This window comes from Neopsephotus bourkii, unplaced genomic scaffold (genome assembly GCF_033783945.1).
Source record: "Neopsephotus bourkii isolate Nb327-2 ecotype Australia unplaced genomic scaffold, CSIRO-AGI_Nbou_v1 NB_1471, whole genome shotgun sequence".
Classification (NCBI taxonomy): Eukaryota; Metazoa; Chordata; class Aves; order Psittaciformes; family Psittacidae; genus Neopsephotus; species Neopsephotus bourkii.
The window spans coordinates 29,279-49,669 of NW_026901947.1; the positions used below are offsets into that span (position 1 = coordinate 29,279).

General features: G+C 40.3%; 2 protein-coding genes across 6 annotated transcripts in view; one reads left to right on the forward strand and one right to left on the reverse strand.

Annotated features, from left to right (window-relative positions):
• Positions 1 to 19,820, reverse strand: LOC133220724 (protein hinderin-like). The gene is made up of 5 exons (XM_061369022.1): positions 19,582 to 19,820; positions 15,665 to 15,700; positions 14,327 to 14,466; positions 9,270 to 9,364; positions 1 to 416 (listed from the first exon to the last, which is right to left on the reverse strand). Exons 1-5 carry the CDS (start codon positions 19,706 to 19,708, stop codon positions 290 to 292), a joined length of 525 nt encoding a protein of 174 aa, XP_061225006.1. The 5' UTR covers positions 19,709 to 19,820; the 3' UTR covers positions 1 to 289.
• Positions 19,812 to 20,391, forward strand: part of TPGS2 (tubulin polyglutamylase complex subunit 2) — a 23,252-nt gene continuing 22,672 nt past the window's right edge. For 4 of the 5 annotated variants that reach the window (XM_061369016.1, XM_061369017.1, XM_061369018.1 and 1 more), the window contains exon 1: positions 19,812 to 19,994. In XM_061369016.1, coding sequence (XP_061225000.1) covers positions 19,922 to 19,994 — 73 coding nt within the window. In that variant the 5' untranslated portion in view covers positions 19,812 to 19,921. The remainder of the gene's footprint in view (positions 19,995 to 20,391) is intronic. The other variant, XM_061369020.1, reaches the window with a different exon arrangement.

Sequence of the window (20,391 nt, forward strand, 5' to 3'; positions counted from 1 at the left end):
TTAACAGGATTAAGTAAATTAATAAATAAATCTATAACCATATTTTAATGCACAAATTACTTATTGTCAGTTTTAGTTGACAAATACCTATTTCATAGCAAAACAACATCACAGGAACAGCTGGATGGCAGTTTTAAGCTCAAATGAACTAGCATCACAGGCTGACAAGTCATCTCTTTGATTGCTTTTGAATGGCAGCACATGCAGATTTATTCTCTGCCATAAATTAGAACAATTATTTCTCTGCAGTTCACTTTTTATTTCAGACAGTGAGCCCCCGCACATATTTTTAAAGGATATCTTCCCTTTCCTTGATGATAAGTTCATTCTGCTCCTCTAGCTGTCTGATCTTCTTCTCGAATGACTCCTGTTCAGCTTTCAGCCGTTCTTCTGTCACCTCCTTTTCTTCACTTACCCTGAAAAGAATATGAGAAAAATAAAATATACGCCCATAACCACAGTGCCTGACTTACAACTCCTCTGCTTCCCAGGTAAATGGATGTCACCCTCTCCACCTTTAAACAGGTGAGTTCCTCATAATGTTTATTTTATTGTATTACATTGGAAGATGCATATGACTTTATGCAATACATTATTTTTCTGAAATCAGTGGTCTCACTAGAGTACATGCACATTAATGGGCTCCATGGAACAGCAAAGTAAGGACCTAAACCCACAACAAGATTTGTGCAATTTGGTTCCCTGCAGCATAATGAAGAATCACTGGGATCTTTGCAAGCCTAGGGCACGTAGACAAGCAACCCAAATGGGAGAGTTTAGCTACCAAGACAGGAAGAAAACTGGAGCACTCTTCCATTTCCTAGTGCATAAACTAATTCTTTCATATTTACCGGTCAAATATAAGTCCAGGAAAAGAATAATTATTTTTTTTAGATTTCTACAAAAGAAAAAGTCTGTCCTCTTCCAAGAATTTTTAAATATCAAGCTGCAGGAGTAAATTTTCCCTTATCTCTGGGCCATGGCACCCTGTATCTTGCTGCTCAGTGTAAATAATTGGATCAAGATTAAAAGATGACAGTGTGAGAAAGGTTTACAATGATCATTTATTCTGCACCTCAACAGCAGGCTGCAAAAATAATTGTTCTGGTACCACGTAGGCAAGACGACCATTATGCACAAATGATCCTGTAACTATGCTAAAAAACAAGGCTTAGAAATCATGGTTCTATAAAACCTCTACAAAAATATTAAGTAATGAGCTTAGACTAATAAATATTATTGCTCTGCACTCAGGCAATTTCTGTTGCTGAAGGCTCTTAAAGTTCAGTCTCTTATGATGAAACAGCTGCTACAACACAGGTGACATGAGACCAAACTAGTACAACTCTTGGCAAACTTCAACTTTAACTTCTTTTAAGTGGAATAATCCTTTAGGTAGAGTAAGGGAGGGAAAGTATAATACATATCTATATAATACATACATACTAAGCCTTCTACTCACTCATTATACTCATTAACATTCTTAACAGAGAATTTCCATTCAAAGTCTGAGCCATCCATTTGACATCATCACATTTCCCTTAGGAGGACACAGATTTGTTTTGATAACCCAGTAGAAAAGCCATAAATACCACAATTGGGTCACCCCTCTGGGGGTGAACTATAAACAGGCAATATTCCCCAACTGTAAGATCAGCTCACAGCCCTTCCCACAACAGTTGAAGCAGATTACATGAAGTTGGAAATAATAATAGCAAAACTCACACCTTTTCTCTACAACCCTGGAGGCAGAAAAGTAACATAAAGCATACAACCAAATTCTGTCAATTAGGACAGTTGGAAAGTTTGGAACAAACTATTAATTGGAAAGTTTCTAAATTACATAAAAAGAGACACGGATTTAGCATAAAAACATTACACTGTTCATGTGCCCATGGTCTCATTTACAATCCTGTCCCTGGAAGTATTCATCAACTCATTCTTAGGCCCCTTTCCCTTCACTCAAAGGTTGTCAAAAGTGGTGTGGACACATCAGAAAAACAACAAAAAGGGAACCAGCTGTATTAACTCTGGATCCATCCTAACACCTACATACTCCTTAGTTAAGCAGGCAACAAACTTCTGAAGACTATCTATTATCCATCTGTGCTCCCTGATGCATTTACAACAATACATATGCCACAGGCTGCAGGCTCAGGCTTTTGCATCTAACCACAACCAGTTTGATTTCTCTGAATCTACAGCAATCATATAAGTGACTATAGCATATATTACTTTCCTTCATGTAACCAGTGAAAGATGAAAGAATGTCTTCTGTTTCTTAGGGTAAAAAAAAAAAATAAATTAAGAAAAAAGTAGAGAACAGAGAATAAACCACATCATTTGAAAAAGACAATGAAGACAGCAATGACCATGTAAGATGAGACAGGAAGGAAACAAGAACAGTGGAAAATAAAATCAGAAGGGAAAGGCAGAACAAGCACCATCTCCAGGACACTATATAAGGAAGGAAACTTGCTTCCTAACTGCTGGAGTGATGCTGCACTATAAAAAGGGACAACTGAAACACCAGGCACCAAAGAATATTAAAATCCAACAACAGTATAAGAAAATCACAGACTAGTTTGAATGTGAAGGGATCTTAAAGCTCATATAGTTCCAATACCCCTGCCATGGGCAGCGACACCCTCCACTAGACCAGTTTGCTCAAAGCCCTATCTAACCTGGCCTAAAATAAGGTAAGAAAGAACAGAGCACTAGCGAAATTAGACTAAACCTAGCAGATTTTACCCATGTCCACATTCTCCGATTTGCGCCTTGAATCAGTCTGCATCACATGCACGTGCTGTGTTTGTATTTAACACAGATCACAGCAAGCTGCCATACTCCCAGACACATGAATATATTGTGCCACATATCTTATGCAGTAAATGACTGAGAACAGTAAGTGATCTTAGAAGAAATGTGGCAGTATGTGTTTATGTATCACAAAGCAGGAGACGGCCCATAAAGGGCAGGCAAGATACAGAAGACAGTTACTCACAGGAGGTGGCAAAAGGAAGTTAGAGAAAAGGAATACAAGAATGTCATCAGATTATGTTGGATTTGTGACACATCCTATACATAGATCAGTGAGATTTTTTTATATACTTATTTCTTTGCCTTCTGGCAGAAAAAAAAAAAAAAGAAGATTTTTAGCAGAATTAGGAAAAACGTCACTGATGCCAAAAAGAAACATTACAAGGCTCCTTAGAAGGATATTTTTACCTGCTTTTCATCTGCCGGTGGTCAGAAAAGAGCAGTGAAAGAATAAAGACATTACAATTACAAAGGGCACAACTGCTCCCCTGGGCAACACACTGATGTCCAGCTCCATTATCGTTGTTTGCAGGAACAAATAGAGGACCAATAGCAGAAGCAAAGATGACAAATCAGTAGAATTATTCCAGCTGTTCAGAATTATTCTAGCACCATTTTCTTACTTGCAATTTACATGCACCTATCTTACTTACACACCAACTTTGTTTGAGATTTGGTCTAAATTCAACACTTCAAAGCTTATGTAATTCTAGACATCCAAATAAAGATATTATTTTTATTTTACAGAAAAAAACCTCCTCTGTAGGAAATAAAAAATCATAATGCAGAGATATTGACAAAAAAAAGAATCCTCCTAGGGCATCAGCTTTAGGCTTCAAATTAATCCTAACTCACCAATTCCAGCTATTACAGTGTTCTCCCAAGTCCACCCCTGATACTAATAGTTGTTCTGTGTTATCTGAAGAAGGAATTGATCAACAAGCTTGCTGATGACACTGATTCATTCCACTGAGTAACACAGGATTGATGCTCTCAAGGTGGAATTCTTCAAGTACTGCACAGGTCAACAGCACTTCAAGTTTCACTTGTCTATTGAATAACTGGCATGCACAAGAAAGAGACGTAACACATTAACACTACGCTAGGGACAAAACTCAAGAGAACTCTTCCTGACTGAAGGCTCTTACAGTCTTTACAAAAGAAAAGAGCTGAAAAGGCAGATTAAAAATAGTGTTTCCTATTTTTTAAAAGTGCTAGAAAAAAATGAGCTTTTACAAAGGGAAGTCTAAATGCATTAAGAGCTGCAACCGAGCAAATTAAGCGAGAAGACAACATAAACAAAAAGCAGACACACTACACTGGGAAGTTCACTGATAGTCCTAGAGTTGTTGGGAACACTTATTTTTTAGGGAATATTCACCTGGTATTAGTCTGCCAACTAACTAGTAAAGATGGAAAAATTTTGGTGAACATTCTCAAAAATCAGAAATTTTAAATTCCAAGCAAAGAATGGCAACTGGAATAGGCATGGCCACAGGGGAAGGAAAAACGGAGCAAGGACTAAGATAAGAGCATCATCCAAAGTCCAGCACACACAGAAATCATGGAATGCAATCAGGTATTCCAAGGGAAAGATGCATTGCAGAAAGATGAAACAAGAAGTTTCATGCCAGAGTTGATCACAACATGCCTCTGGCAGAAGTGAGCACCAAGTGACTTTTAATACAAGCACTGCAGGAAGAAATAATGGCAGCAGTTTTGTCTAAGGACACTCCACAAATCTGATATATTTCACCCAAGTATCATGGGCACTTTGTGTAAATTAAAAAAATAAAATAACAAAACCCCTAACAATTCAAAGACATAATTAAAATTGCTACAGAATTGATCAATCTTATTATATGCAACTTGCAAAATACAAAACTAGATCTCACAGCATGAATTTATAGCTACAAATGACTTTTTAAGCACAAAAGGTAAGTGTGATTGGTGATACAATAATCCAAGGCATGCTTTCCCTATCAAGAAGAAGCAATTTCCAGACAAGCTTAGGGATATCTCATTTGCAGTCTCACTGCCTGACCAATTAAGAGAACGGCAGCACAATATTGCTCTTAAAGTAGCACAAAGAAAACAGAATAAAAGATCTTGACACTGAAGTTAAAGCCAGGTTAAATATGAGGTAGTATAACCCAGGAGAGAAGGTAACTCAAGAGGCTACACACTGCAGATCTGTAATACGGGCTTCCACAGGCAAGTTGTCCTTCAAAGATCCTAACTGCTGAAAGAAAAACACTTAAACAGCAGATATACGCTACAATAGTTTTACTGTCCTCCTCTGTAATGCTTTCAGTTCTGTAACCAAATTAACCTTCTGTTTTGATTCCTATTTTCACCTTTTGCTGAAAAATTTCAATTGCAGTTGGTCAATTTCATATCAGGATGAAAAGCAATGCTGGTAAAAAAAGACTAGCATCCCAGACTGCCAGCACCCTACAAAGGGCTTAGGAATCCAAGGACTTGGGAAGGAGGAAGCATTTTCTCTGTAAGAGACACAGGGCTATCTGAAGGCTGTTTAACAAGCTGCTGGGGGTGCAAGTCATTCTGGGCATGCCAGTGGTCTTTGCCAGACAGACACTAATCTTGACAGCAAAAACCACCTTGTATCTCATTTGAAAAGGGCAATCACTCCCTCCCTTGGGTGGATAAGGGCATTATGATACCTTTCTATCTAAATTGCTTTCAAAGATTTGTTTGCAAAGACAACAGGGAGCCAGCTTTCTCTGTGTTTATCTTATCTGAAGAAAGAAAGAATATAAAGTAGATAGATACCAATTCTCACCACTAAAAACAAAAATTAAAATTTCATGAACCATTCCACCTCACCTAGTCAATGCTTCTGTTCATTCAAAAGCAAACTGAATATGTGAGCTGTACAGGCACATGTGAACTGTGCAGCAGGGAAGAAGTATTTATAATGTACGTGTCATAGTGGGAGCTAGAAAATCACAGTACTACGGCTGTATATCAGTCAGGAGTGAAGTGAATGCTTGCAAGCACGCACACATTCACTCTCTCTGCAAAGGGAGTTATGACCCCCTCCATTCAGCCAAATGCTATGACAGAGAGCGCTCTCAACATCTGCATATTACTTCAAATATTTCATTCCACAATACTTCATACCCGTTCCTGGTATGGTGTCTAGCAAGTCCTTAATGCTTAAGAGCCAAATGGCTGGGTCTTAGAGGACCTTGTGCCGCTCCCTCTTGGAAGAGGCTAATGTGTGCTGACACTGGTGCAGAGTACAAGGGTAGGAATCCTTCAGCGTCTTCACCATGTCACTGCTCATTTCATTAAATAAGCTAATGACTGCTTCAGGAGTAGCCTGCAGTAATAAAAGCTCAGAGAAAGTATTTTTTTGCCTCTTAAAAGGACTCTGCTTGTAGGAAGAGCTAAAATTTGGTCTTACCATGCCTGACACTTCACCACCATGCCAGCAGCACCTTGGTGAAAACACGAAGGTGCCATGCCAGTTGTTTTTGACAGTAACGGCTCAATTTCCCATTTACCACAAAGCACTTTAGCACTCATAAGCCTGGCTCATTATACTCAGAAATTCATCTACAAAAACAATTCAGAAAGAATCTGCTAGCACAATTAAAACAAAGTTCAAATTTACAACAATCGAGCCTTTTACAGTTCGGATCCAGTTTGTCTCTCTTTTCACGTAAAGATAAACTGGATATAGAATTATAGAATACTTTGGGTTGGAAGGGACCGTTACAGGTCATCTAGTCCAACCCCCCTGCAATCAGCAGTGACACCTTCAATTAGATCAGGTTACACAGAACCACATCAAACTTGGCTTGAATGTCTCCAGGGATGGCGCATCCACTACCTCTCTGAGCAGCCTGTGCCAGGATTTTACCACCCTCATTGTAAAAAATCTCTTCCACGCATGCAGCCTGAATCTCCCCTCTTTCAGTTTAAAACCATCACCCCTCCTCCTGTTCAAAGAAAAGCAAAATAATGGTTACATTTACAGGTGGCAGCACAGAGCAGAAACTAAGATTATTTAGCCTAGACAGCAGGATTAGAAAGGATCAGCTGAGTTCATTCTTTCAACCCTGTCTCAAAATTGAATTCCATAAAGTCCCTAACAGCTAACACTGATGTCAGCTACCAGAAACCGCAGCACAGCATTACAGAACAGTAACTGATTTTTTTTCCAAGTGAAAGGTTAATAATATAGCCAGTATTGTAATTCACTCACATCAAGACAAAATCTAACACAGCAGCATATTAGCTAATGCACAGGCACACACCTTCCCAACGTTCAAAAGTATAAGAGGAATGAGAGTGGGAAGAAGAGAAGAAGAAAAAGGGAGAGAAAGTACATTAGGTCTCCTTCAGCAGTCACAGAAGCCAGAAGAAAGACCAATATCCTGAGCTGCTTAAGCAAGGGGTTAATCGTATTTTGCTACTGGTTTCCACAGAATTTTACAACTGTCTTCATGCAGGCATTTACTGACCAATCTATTTCTGCCCAGTATCCTGCAAAAAACATGCAGGAATTAGTCAGAACTACCCTCATTTTCATCATAAAAGTTAACAGCTTCAGGAAGAGTGAAGTATAGATCTGGTCAAGAGAGGTCTTTATTATTCCAAGTATTTACTGCATGACAGTCTTCCTGGAAAACTTTCAGCATCCTGCTGGTTCCTTTTCTTCTCCAAAACAGCAAAGAATGTTTTACTGCATGTAAAAACCCTCCATCATTGCACAACTAGGGATGAAAATTACGGAGAGTTTTAAAAATGTGACGAGGTGAGCGGAATTAAAGTTCAACTTCCCTATTACTCTGCAAAGGACTTCTAATAACACCCAATAAAAATAAGATTAAGTTTAAAAATAAAAGAGAACTAAGTATAAAATAATAGTGTTCCACTAATTTTACTTTTCAAAATTAATGTTGCTGCACTTTCTATTTTTCTTCGAAGAAATGTCAGGCAGAAATATCAAACTGTCCTCAGGGAAAAATCACAGCATCTGAGATTTAAGAAGAATCCCATGCTCAAATGAGTTAGTGTACTACTATTCACCAGGGAGCAGTGTATTATGAGGAACAATGTAATAAAAGGCTTTTTTTAATATGAGAATATACCTCTATATATCAACAGTGGCAACAGTGTCCGAATAGCTCCAACATCTGACAATTTGTAACCAGCCTTCCCAGCAATCTACTCTTTATGACAGCCTTAACTAGACACTTTCTAACACATAAGGCAGGATAAAATAGCGTTGCAAGCATGAAGAACTTCAGAAATTACTATAATACTGTACAGCAAGAAATTCTATATTGGTAAAAATTATTAGCAGGCAAAATGGTCCACTTGATGAGGATAATCAGAGAGAAAATATTCCTAGCTGCACCCAAGACTTATTGCATGACCTTGAGCAAGTAACTTAATTTCACTGCCCAATTTTTCCAATATAAAAAGGACAGTAACGCTTGCCAATTATTGCAGACATGAAATCTATGGCAAAATGCATTTCATTAATACCTGAGAACCTACATTTTGTTCTAGAAAAACTGTGCCTTTATAAGTTTTCAGAATTCTTTATAAATTCTTAGTATGGACACTAACTTTTAGACCAAAAGACCCAAGATAAGCTCACAAGACGCTCCCCCCTTAACGTGCGAAAGCCTGCTAAAGTCCCTGCTAAAAACTGAGAAGTGCTCCTTACAGCTCCTACGTAAAAAGTAGATTTCCACAAATTCTTAAGTGTTAGGGGCACACGAGGGAGAGGCAAAATCTCCTCTCTCAAATTCAATCTGTCTTTCACATCATTTATCTTTGTGAATGCAACTAGCACTGGAATGAAACGTCAAAAAAATGTTTGCTAAAACTGTGAAATTCGCACTGTTTCAGCCACTCCTTTCATAGTATAGGGAGAACTTTAATGAATTAATCAGAGCAAAAGAAAATTTGGCTAGATGAATTCAAATTATACTTCACTCTTTATTGCTCTACACGTGCAAGCACTTCAAATACTGATTAACATGTCTCAGCCACAAGATCACCAATCCACCTTTAACATGGCATGCCATTTAAGAGGTTACCCTGACAAATAAGCACTACAAATTTTCATATCAACAAAGCCTGTCATTTACAAAAGACAATATGTGTTTATTTAAAGCACATGATACAGCAGCAAACAAAACCCTAGCCCTGTGACATGTTTTTTATGGATGAACTACTGCAGGTCACAAAACTTTGGCTTTTGTACTCCATGCATTTAGAGGGGGGCTGGGTCAAGAAGCAAGGAAAAATGGATCAGGCTGCTTCATTACTCATATCTCTTCCAGCAAGAAAAATTACCTTATGCAAATATTCAGTTCCATAAAGCAGTTCTACATTGCTTAATGTTAATTACAGGAACGACTCTCCTTAAACATAATGCATTTTCAGGTGATGCATATTCTTACCTGGCAAGTTCTCTAATTAAGTTTGCAATGCGCCTCTTGTCCTCAGGACACAAATCCTTTAAAGAAGCACTCTTCACTCCTCCTTCATTAGTGACCTGAAAATTTAAAGTGACATTTTAGAAAGTACTCTTTAAAGGAGAACAAATATTTCATAAGATATTAAAGCATTTCAAAACCTAGTAACTAGAAGCAGACAAATTCCAACTGGAAATAAAACATGATTTTTTTTTTAATGTAAGTACAGTTCAGTGAAACAAATTACCAAATTGTGAAGAATTCTTTTAATAAACTCGTAATTCAAATGCAAGCTGCTAACTTTACAATTAAACATTTGGGTAAAGTTTTAAGACATACACTACCCATTGGTTCATACTAGAAAAAGGGCAGCAAGTTCTCCTGACTTGGAAATCTAGTGTAGCAATATCCAGATCTGAGTTCACACTTCATTATATTAGCAGCCTGAAAAAATTTAAAAAGAAAAAAAAATTTTTTAATAAAAAAAAATAAAATTCTGCCTCAGCATTTATGACCAAAACATTAAAAACAGCAAAAAAAGATATACAATATATCATTAGTAGATTGTGTAAGTCCTTATTTGGAAAGATTTTTTTAATACACGCTTTTTCACATGATTTTTCTTTTTTTTTTTAAGCACTTATTTGCTACCTTCGTACCTGCTACTTTTCAAACCGAACCTTTAACAGATTCCAGTACTTCAGGTCTTTTCATGCATTCCTTTAGCACACTGGTATTTGCTACCAATGTCCACCAGAGGGCACATTGCTGCTCGTGTTTGCAGCAGCTCCTGGGATTACCGAGGTTACTGACGTTACGTACTCAGGTGTTTCCAAACAGAAACAGTTCTAAACTCTAAACTGTTCTTCTTTATCAAACACTTTAGACACCAGTGACTCGGTTCTCCAGTGCTAGCGCTAACAAAAATCCCAACGTGAAAGCTGCAGTAAAAACTGCTATTTTGTCCAAAATAGTTTAAGCATTTCCACTTAATATGATTTACTTAATTCTCAGTTTAGATTTTCACAAATCTTCAAATATTACAAACCTTCTTGAAGGCATACTGTGCTTAATATGAGATCCAAGAATGCTATCAAATGCCTTGCAGGTTATTGCCCAGGTTATTCACGACTGTGAAACATGCTGCAATTAGGGAAGCATGCTGCTCTGGCTGGTATTCTTCGGTGTCTACCCAGTCATCTGGCCCACTATTTCTTTAATAGTTATTCATCAAAATGCTGATTTATTGGCTCTCAAAGTTGTTGCTCTTGATCTCACAGTTTCAGCATGTCGTACCTTACTTACAGCCAGTATTTGCTGGTTTAGTGTTTATCTGCTGGGGGGCCTGGGCTAAGGTTCTTGTTTCACTGTACTTCATGGCAATGACTTGTAATACAATAGACTCATTGATCATGAATCTGGGCTGGTATTTGCTCTCAGTGTGGTCATCACCTCTATACTTTGGGAGGTATATAATGGAAGCGTTTTAGCAATTACACATCTTTTTTTCCCTCCTCAGGTGGTCAGCCTATGAAGAAGACATTCCCTCACACCCTCCTCGCCGTGGGGCTGCCAGCATAGCTGCTCTGCCTCTGCAGGCATGGAAGGGATTTGAACCCACGTTTACAAGACTGATGCCTTATCACTTGGCCACCGCACCCGAGCCTGATTAGTTTCCCAGATCAGACGAGATCGGGCGTTTTCAGGGTGGTGTGGCCACAGGCTGAGTACGTGCACAACTAAGCAAAGCAAAACAAAGCAGAGGTGTCCAGGCTCCAAAAACAAGGTCTCACCAATGTGCTGGCCAGATGCACTGGGAGTCTTAGGAACCTGGAGATAAATGCTGCAAAGGTCCAGCTCCTTTAAATCCAAGGTGATTACATTCTGCTCGTCTTTTATCATCTTTGCAAGTCTTTGAGGCTGGTAACACCCCTGCCATCTTCAGTGAGTGGCTTTCAAGCTCTGGCATGATGTTCCCTTCTCTTTACTTCCAAAGACACAGTCCAGTAACTAAGGTGTAACACAAACCCACCACTGCTACCACCAGTAATAATATGGGAAATAACAAGGGAAGAGAATAGCTAACACAAGTTAACACAACACATCACTGAACCACCTCTGAGCATACAAAGCAAACACTGGGTAGCTCTCCCCTCATTAGCAGTAATGGCAGCTGATCTACACACATCAGGAAGGAAGTGCCCCCTTCCATTCTTTGCTAATTGCTTATTGGACAATAGTTTGAAATAATTAAAGAACTACATCACTTTTGAAAGAGATTTTGATTTTACACAGATTCATGTTACACCCGACTCTTCAGTACACTCTTATTTTAACTTAAGTGGATTTCCCAAAAGGATGGGGAGTGGTAAAGTAAAAGACTAGATTTTCCTAAGTCAAATCGTTTTTCAGGGCTTTTCTTGAGGACATTTGATTTCACAGTTTCCTCCCCAAAACATATGCTATTTACAGTCATACAAATGATGAGATATTAAAGTTAACTGAATTCAACTAAACATAAGGTTGAAGGATCTGCATTTCACATGCTAAAAATATCTGATTTATTTTTATTTTTAGCAGCCTGATGATGGAACTTCTTTAAGAAAAATCAGAAGTAACAGGACATTTTTCACCCACAAAACAGGCACAAGCTTGATCACATTAGTGAAGGAGATTTAAACAGAAGGTACTCAAAGCTATTACTCAAACTTATGTACATACTGTCAGACAAACATCAGTGGTATGAAAATTAAAATCTAAAAAGGCAGGCTTGTACCATAACACATGTCAAAATGAAGCTGTGGAATTATACACAGCAACAGCTCCACCATCAAAATAAGATGAAAAATGATACAGAGGCCAAGACTACTGTCTCCTTCCAGATTTCTGTCCTTTCTACGCAGCTCAGGGTAGAACTCACATTTCATAACTCAGTATTTTCTGGACGAAACACTATACATAAATGGGAGATTCTCTCATTTGATAAACCATGCCTTGGAAGATCACAATTTGCATGAAAGAAGCAGACAACTTCTGTCAAAAGGAAGTAGGAAGACAGAAAATTTTGGCCAAGACCAGTACAGCAAACCACTGATTCATTAAAATCACCAGAAAAGCTCCATAGCTAACAAGACCTTTTTGAAATCTTCTCCAAAATTCTAATTCACCTTTCTGGTACTCAAGTCCACCTGAATGAAGAAAAGGTAAATCAGTTCTGCCAAGATTCATACTAAAGCAAAACTCAGTCCATTCTCTTCAAAAGAGGATTCTGGTAAATCATAACGCTGAGCTACCTAGCAGTACAACAGTGTAAAGTGTGTTAAAAGTAAAGCAGCTCTCCCTAGACACAAACACACAACACCTTTAAGAGAATTAGTTGTGTGCTAACGAGAACTCCTAGCAAAAAGAATTTTGTGAAACGTTCTTCTTCCACAATAAGTAAAATGTACTTGCTCTGTTTGTTTCAAGTAATTCAGAGCTTATCTTCAAAGTCAGAATACAAAGTTTCCAGGAGGATTTGGCAAGATAAAAAAAAAAAAAAAAGGTTAAAAGAAATGGAAAAGAGAAAAAGCTTCAAACATATTTTATTGTCAAAAATATAAAAACATGTTTGAGTCTTCAATCAAGACTTCACATATGAGGCATTCTATTACAAAAAAAAATAAAAAAAAAAAAAAACCAAACCAAAACACAAAGACCATTGCTGTCCTAACAGCTCTCAGAGAAAGGGGAGTAAAATTTCTCTAAACAATGCTATCAACACACCATACAACAAAACAGATTTTAATGTGACATATGAAGGCATCTGACTTGTAGATACTTAGTAGAAAGAGATACTTCTACATGAAGATACTGCATAATGGGGGCTATTTGTGAAATTCCTCTGCATGTTACTTAACAGTATCATTTGCAAAGTGGGTCTATATACCAGTCTACTAAAAGCAAGTACTGATAAACAGAGGAATGGAAACAGGTAAGTCCAAGAAGGACCCTAAAAATGAATAATAGTTATGAAGATGTCATGCTAAAGGATGCGAAGGGCAGTGACACTGGCAGAGCAGTGACAGCTGAGTGATCTGTCTTCACATCAGTTTTGAACTCACATGTAAGGCACACAGCATTTACTCAGCACACAGAAGACACAAACAAGGACATCTTAGCCCAAACAACAAGATTTAACTGCATGATAATGCAACAGTGATTCAGAAGCAGTCAGAAGTTTTATATCCAGCCTGTAAAGTGAAAGCATACCAAATCCTAGTGAGTAACAGACTTGCCCAAGATGACTACAACACAAGGGAATTAACAGTACTCAAATGACTTATATAGTCCCTGTACTATACGAATCAGGTTAGAAAAATGGCACCTCTCAACAGATTTATGAGTATCACAGTACAGAACAGACTTCCAAAGGAAACCCCACTGCTCTGAAACTTATAATGCAATAAACTGTAGAAAAAGCATCAACTACTGCAGGAGTATACCAGAAAATTCAAAGCAAAGACAAAGACAATATCATCTGATAAAGGTATTTCTACTACTCAGAGTTATTTTTAAATTTTACTATCAAAAACAGAAAGTGATTTTATATACCTAACATAAGCAGACACACCAAAAAAGTCTCTAAAAAGAATCTTGCAAGTCTTGTTCCTAAGAATTATGATTACTTCAATGAAACTGAATAGACTGAAACAACCTCTTGTGTGTTTGGCCAGTAACATATAGATAGATATGGGGCTACTGAAAGCTACACTCTCTGTACATATACATACATAGAGAGATACATACTGTCTGCCTTACATAGCCCCAGTTATGTACCACTTACATAAATTTGCACGTTCAGCTTTTGTTCTGTAGGTGGGCAAGCGATTTCAGTGGAAAAGTAATTTTTGCCAGCAAGCCACCATGTAGGTAGGCGAAAAGTGTAAGAGATTGTAAAAATAATAGCACATTGAAACTGTTTAAGTTTTCAATCTAAAGATGTTCTGCCATTTTTCTACTATGCACACTCTTAAGAGCAAGAAAAATTTGCCTTTACTGACCTGCTGCCCTGTCAGATCTCCTGTGCTTCTAACGGGATCCATGGGAATGGAAGCAGCAGCCGCAGGCACCTTTAGTTCAGTTTCAGTTTTCTGATTTTTTGGCAAACACCTTGTTCTTAAATTTCCTTTTGTAGCCACTCCTGCAGGTGAAAGACAAGCAGAACACAGCGATTAGAAAGTCAAAATGGTCCTGTCTCTTGCCTCTCACAACAGGACTTCCACAAAGGCATCCGTGCCTTTAGCAGCATTTTTTCAGAATAATAAGCATTTCAGGTATATGTTTGCAATATTCCCCAGCCCTTCACTCCACACAAAATTTCTTTAAGATGAATATGAGCACAGCACTGAAGTGCACTCAGCCACATGAACATCAAAGTAAATTCTGAAACACACATGTTGTCTCTGACTGACCTTCAGTGCTAAAACCTGTGTTTAAGATGCAAAAGCATAAATTTGAGCTTCTGCTTATAGGCTTTAGCATGCCTATGTTCATACACAAGGGAGAATAACATTTCTGAAAGTCTTCCATGGAAGTGGAAGAATATCTCCCAGAATGAATTTTCTTTTCTATCACTTAGTATTGCTGCTTTCTTTCCAGGACAGAGCATAATGATCTGACATCACCTGGCTTGAGCTATGCTATCTACAAAACATAGGCAGAGATTTTTTTTTAATAGAACTGTTTGGCCAGTAATTTTGAACAGTAAACATGCTACTCCAAACCTAGACAGCTGAATTCCTTAAAATTTATAATTGCTAGACATAGTCGTGACACATACACCGTTTTACTAATCATCCCACATTATGTTTCAGGACCTGGTGTCACTGCAAAAGCTGTGTTTGAAAACAATTAGAAAATTCCTAAAGGGGACTAGTAATACCCATCTTTTCCCCAGAGATGTGCATAAGCATGCACTCAGTAAATCAAGGTCAAGAGAACGAATTAAAAAAAATAATAATAAAATTCTTTCTTTATACAATAGATCTTCATTTTAATTGACCTCTTCAAAATCTACAAAAGATCTGAACATCTACAATGCTTCAACATTCTTTAGAAACCACATTAAAAATTCAGCTTACCTTGTAGACTGGATAAAACTATGCTGTACCTGCAATTGAAACAACTCCCCTGAAACTGTTCATCTTACACTGGTACGCTTATCTAAGCAGCAGAGTATAAATCTACTATAGGCCTGTATGTCCTGTTACAAGTTGTGATGACTCTAAGGTACTCTCTGTACTTTAAATACTTAGGTACACAAACCAGGTACCTGAAAAGACATTGCAAAGTTTAGCATTCACAGGAAAAACCTTTTGTTTATGATTAGCAGGTCATACCTGAAACAGATACCATTCGCTGTTCTCCATCAGAAACTGCATGTGGCTTTGTTAAAGGTAATAAACAAAGAGAGCAAGCTTGGCCCATTAAAGGGAACTACAAAAGTAAGTATTTTGTCTTAATTTTAAAAGGTTGTTGATAAGAAAGCAAACTGGCAACACACTGGGAGCACCAAAAGCAAACAAAACTTGACAGGAGAAAACAAACACCACAGATGGCTAAACCAAAAAGCATTATTATTTCTTCACTGTGCATTAACTTTTAGTCTGTAATTTTAGAGGTCACCTTAACAAAAGATCCCACAGACCAGGCACAGTTACAAGTGCAATTAATAAGGTAATGAAGTAATACTATTTATTTAAATTAAGCAGGAGCCTCTTGATATGTAGGGAAGACAGATTTTGAAATAGTGTAAATTCATACTGCAATGAAATACATTTTGTATAAGATATTCTAAAAAACATAAACAAGGAAAAATGCAAAAGGTTTCAAAGGAAGTTGGTCATTCTCATCTGACCATCACATGGTGAGTAACAGATGAAAGCCTTAGGACTGTTTGTCTTTATGAAGTTTCAGGAACTTTCAAATAGCCCAGAGCTTTAACTGTTACATTACTTGACTGCAGAAAGCACTAAAATAAATAAATAAGTAAAATAAAATAAGTAAATAAATAAATACATACATACATAAATAAATCGCAAAGGACTGGGCACCATATTATTTGTGCTGTTAACAGCTACTGAACTTGAATCCTCGCCTCCTAGAAGTCACTAAAAGTAAGACTCAACACAATTCAGGGAAGAGTGTAAACTACAGCCTTTTCCTTCAAGCAACAGTTTCATTTAGCTGAGCATAAAGATTTTTATTCCCACATAAGTAATTAACATTATACTAAAGTGGAAAACAAAAAGAGAGGGCACAAAATATCTTTAAACCCCTTCACTTTCCTCAACCTGCTAAGGTTGGCAAGTTAACTCAATTACCTAATTCCTGTACTGTTTACAGTAAAATGTATTTAAGTTGTAGTTGTCTTCATGCAAGAAAGTCAAATTGTGGAAATAACCTTAACTAAAATTTGATTTTGATAGTACAATTTCAAAAACTTGATTTAATAAATTACCACATGGTGCAGAAAATTAGCAACAGCCTAGATATTTCCTTCTGTAGACAGCAACTTTAAACTCAATCAATACCCACTATGTTGGCACTGATCACAGGCTCACTTGTGATCTTGTTGATCCACTTTATCACTTGTAAACAAGTATCACCCATCAGTCTCACACCAGTTTGAGAATATGTTCACTTAGTACCACTAGCAGTCACCTCTTTCTCCACAAATGCCAAAAGCACTTTGGTTTTTATCGTGCGATGAACAAGGTGAGGAGCTAAATAAGCTTTGAAAGTAAAGCACTACATTCCTTCTTTCCAAAAACACCAAGGTAAATCAAAAGTCCAAGTCTGGGTCACAGCCCAGTCCAAATAGCTGTAAGAGCACAACTGCAACAGCAATCTCCAGGACACTGAGGAGACTATCTTCAACTCATTCTACTACGGGAAGTAACAAACTTCAGCACACGCGATTGCATTGTCAACTGACATACAGTTAACATGTGTGTCAACACGATGTTATGTAGGAAATAAAACAGATTTGCCTAAATAACTGTATTGAGTTTGCATGCCAATGTTTTAATAGCAGGGGAGCCACAGGGGTGGTTTCTGTGAGAAGCTGCTAGAAGCTTCCCGTGTCCAGTGGAACCAAGGTCAGCCAGCTCCAAGACACACGCTACTGGCCAAAGCCAAGCCCATCAGCAATGGTGGTGGCACCTCTGGATATCATGGTCTAAGATAGCAAGAAAATTGCTGTGCAGCAGCAACTGCACCTAAATAGAGTGAGAATATGTGAGAGCAACATCCCTTCATACACCAAGGTCAGTGGTGAAGGAATAGAAGAGAGGCTTCAGGCACTGGAGCAGAGATTCCTCTGCAGCCTGTGATGCAGACCAGGGTGAGGCAGGCTATGCCCCTGCAGCCCAGGGAGGTCCATGGTGGAGCAGATATCCACCTGCAGTCCATGGAGGAGCCTACACTGGAGCAGGGGGATACCTGAAGGAGGCTGTGACCCCATGGGAAGTCTGCACTTCCCCCAGGAACAGGCTCCTAGCAGGATCTGTGGCCCATGGAGAGAGGAGCCCATGCTGGAACGGGTTTGCTGAAGTAGCTGTGACCCCATGGAAGGGATGCATGCTGGAGCAGTCTGCTCCTGCAGGACTGCACCCATGGAAGGGAGCAGTTCATGAAGAACTGCAGTCTGTTCATGGAAGACCGTCTCCCATAGGAGTGACCCCACGCTGAAGCAGGGGAATAGTGTTAGGAGTTCTCTCCTGAGAAGGAAGGAGCAGCAGAAACATGTGATGAACTGAGTTGGACCCACATTCCTTATCCCCCTGTGCCACACTGATGGAGGAGGTAGAGAAATCTGGAGTAAAGTTAAGCCTGGGAAGAAGAGGTGGGTGAGGGGAAGTTGTTTTTAAGGTTTGGGTTTACTTCTCATTTTCCTATTCTGACTCGATTGGTAATAAATTAAACTGATTTCCCCAAGTTGAATCTGTTTTGCCTGTGATGGTAACTGGTGAGTGATCTCTCGCTGTCCTTATCTCGACCTGTAAGCCTCCCAGTTCCACCCATTAGACTCCTCTAGGTTGGAAAAGACCTTTAAGATCATCAAGTCCAACCACTAGTCTGGCCAATGGCTGGACTGCCACCCTAATGTCTTCAAGTAGCTGAGCCTCTAACTCAGCCACATGATCCTAAACATCAATGCCAACTCCTCCTGGTTCTCTGAAAATGCAAACACATCTCTATAGCCAGGCTTTTACAGGCTGAATCCCCACCACCACTAAACCACCACCTACTCCATCTACATGTCCAGCCCCACATAGTGTCTCACACCTGGAGCTTGCACATCTTCCACAGAGGAAGCCACCGCAACTTCTCACTTGTCCCTCACAGACCGAATCATGGATTCATAAAATAGTTTGGGTTAGAAGGGACCTTCACAGGGCACCTAGCCCAGCCACCCTGTAATGAGCAGAGACATCTTCAACTAGATGAGATAGAAGCCTCCAGCCTTCATGTCCCTCCCGGAGTTACCCTAAATCATAGAATCACAGAATAGTAAGGGTTGGAAAGGACCTTAAGATCATCCAGTTCCAAGCCCCCTGCCATGGACATGGACACCTCCCACTAAACCATGTCATGCAAGGCTCTGTCCAACTTGGCCTTGAACACCGCCAGGGATGAAGCATTCATGACTTCCTTGGGCAACCCGTTCCACTGCCTCACCACCCTCACAGAAAAGAACTTCTTCCTTATACCCAATGTCATGCTTTCAGTCAAGTTTTGACACCCGTCACAAAAGACATATTTTTTCTTGCTGCCTATTCAGTCTCCAGCCTCAGTTTCTCTCAACTCCCTTGCAAGTTTCCATAAGCTAAACCCAGTTTCCTCATTTCCTACATATATACCTCCCCACAGGACCTTATACCTAGGTCACAGAGGCAGTGGATACGCAGTCTTCTCTCCTCTCGGAGGCCACCTTTGCTTTTAAATCCTACATAACCCTCCCTTCACACAGATTCACACCCAACCCCTCTCCACGGACCGACCTCCCCACGCTCATAGGCGGGTCCCCCAAACGCCATGTACCACAGCCGCCATACCCTAGCCGCCCCACAGCCACAGTCCTTCCCACACCAAAGCCCCAACGCAGATACTCCCATCGCCTGCCCCACACAGCTCACAGGGCTCCCCACAACCACAGTCCTTCCCGCTCCTATCCATACCGCCCCCGCCCCCCCACGCAGCGTCCCAGCAAGTCACAGCCCCGTCGCGCCCGCCCCGGCCCGCAGAAGGATACTGCCCTGACTCCAGTAAACACCACCGCCCGGCCCACCGCCCGCCTCCGCCATCTTGAAACAACCGCCACTCCCAGAGTGCCCCCCGTCACCCCCCCATTGGCTGCCCGTGCCGAGGGAGCGGAGCATGCCGGGAGTTGTAGTCCTAGTGGCAGGTTTAGTCCGCCATTAGGGTGGACGAGCTTCTGCTGACAGGACTACAGCTTCCGGTGCACAACTCAGCACCGCCCTGGCTAAGGAGTGCGAGGAAGGACAAAAAGGATCCTCGTCGCACACGCCCCCATTGGTGTCCCTTGTGTGCCGGGGTGCTGGCTGTGAAGGCAGCCGGGTCCATCCGGGAGGATGGAGGAGAAGCCGTCCGCCAGCCTTAAGCCCTACCTGGACAAGCTCACCCTGGGGGTCACACGGATACTGGGTGAGTGGCGGCGTGCTGGAGCGGTGTGGGGTAGGCCGGGGGCGGGCGGGGTGGGGCGGGGCGGGGTGTGGTGTGGTGGTCACTTGGTTGTCACAGAAACCGCCCGCGGGCGGGAAGGGCGCCTCCCTCAGCGCCGCCCGCCATGGCCCCGCCGTCCCCGCCCCGTCCCGTCCCGGGCCGTGTGTGCCCGAACCCCCAGAGCCGCGGGGTGTGAGCCCTGGTGGGACCCCGGGCACGGGGGCGGCGAGGGCCCTCCTCTGGGATCACATGCACACACATCCTCCCTGTTTCTGTTATTTGAATAAACAGCAGAAGTCCTGATACTTAGAGCCCCGCAGTGTCAGAGAAAGCACAGAAAGTGGTGTTTTATTCAAAATCATGCATAATTCTTAGTTTC

Coding starts and splice junctions, on each gene's coding strand:
- LOC133220724 (XM_061369022.1), bottom strand. CDS start 19,708: ATGCTCCGCTCCCTCGGCACGGGCAGCCAATGGGGGGGTGACGGGGGG. Junction 15,701..19,581: donor TGTTTACTGGAGTCAGGGCA/GTATCCTTCTGC, acceptor AGCCACATGCAG/TTTCTGATGGAGAACAGCGA. Junction 9,365..14,326: donor GAGATCTGACAGGGCAGCAG/GTCAGTAAAGGC, acceptor TTAAATTTTCAG/GTCACTAATGAAGGAGGAGT.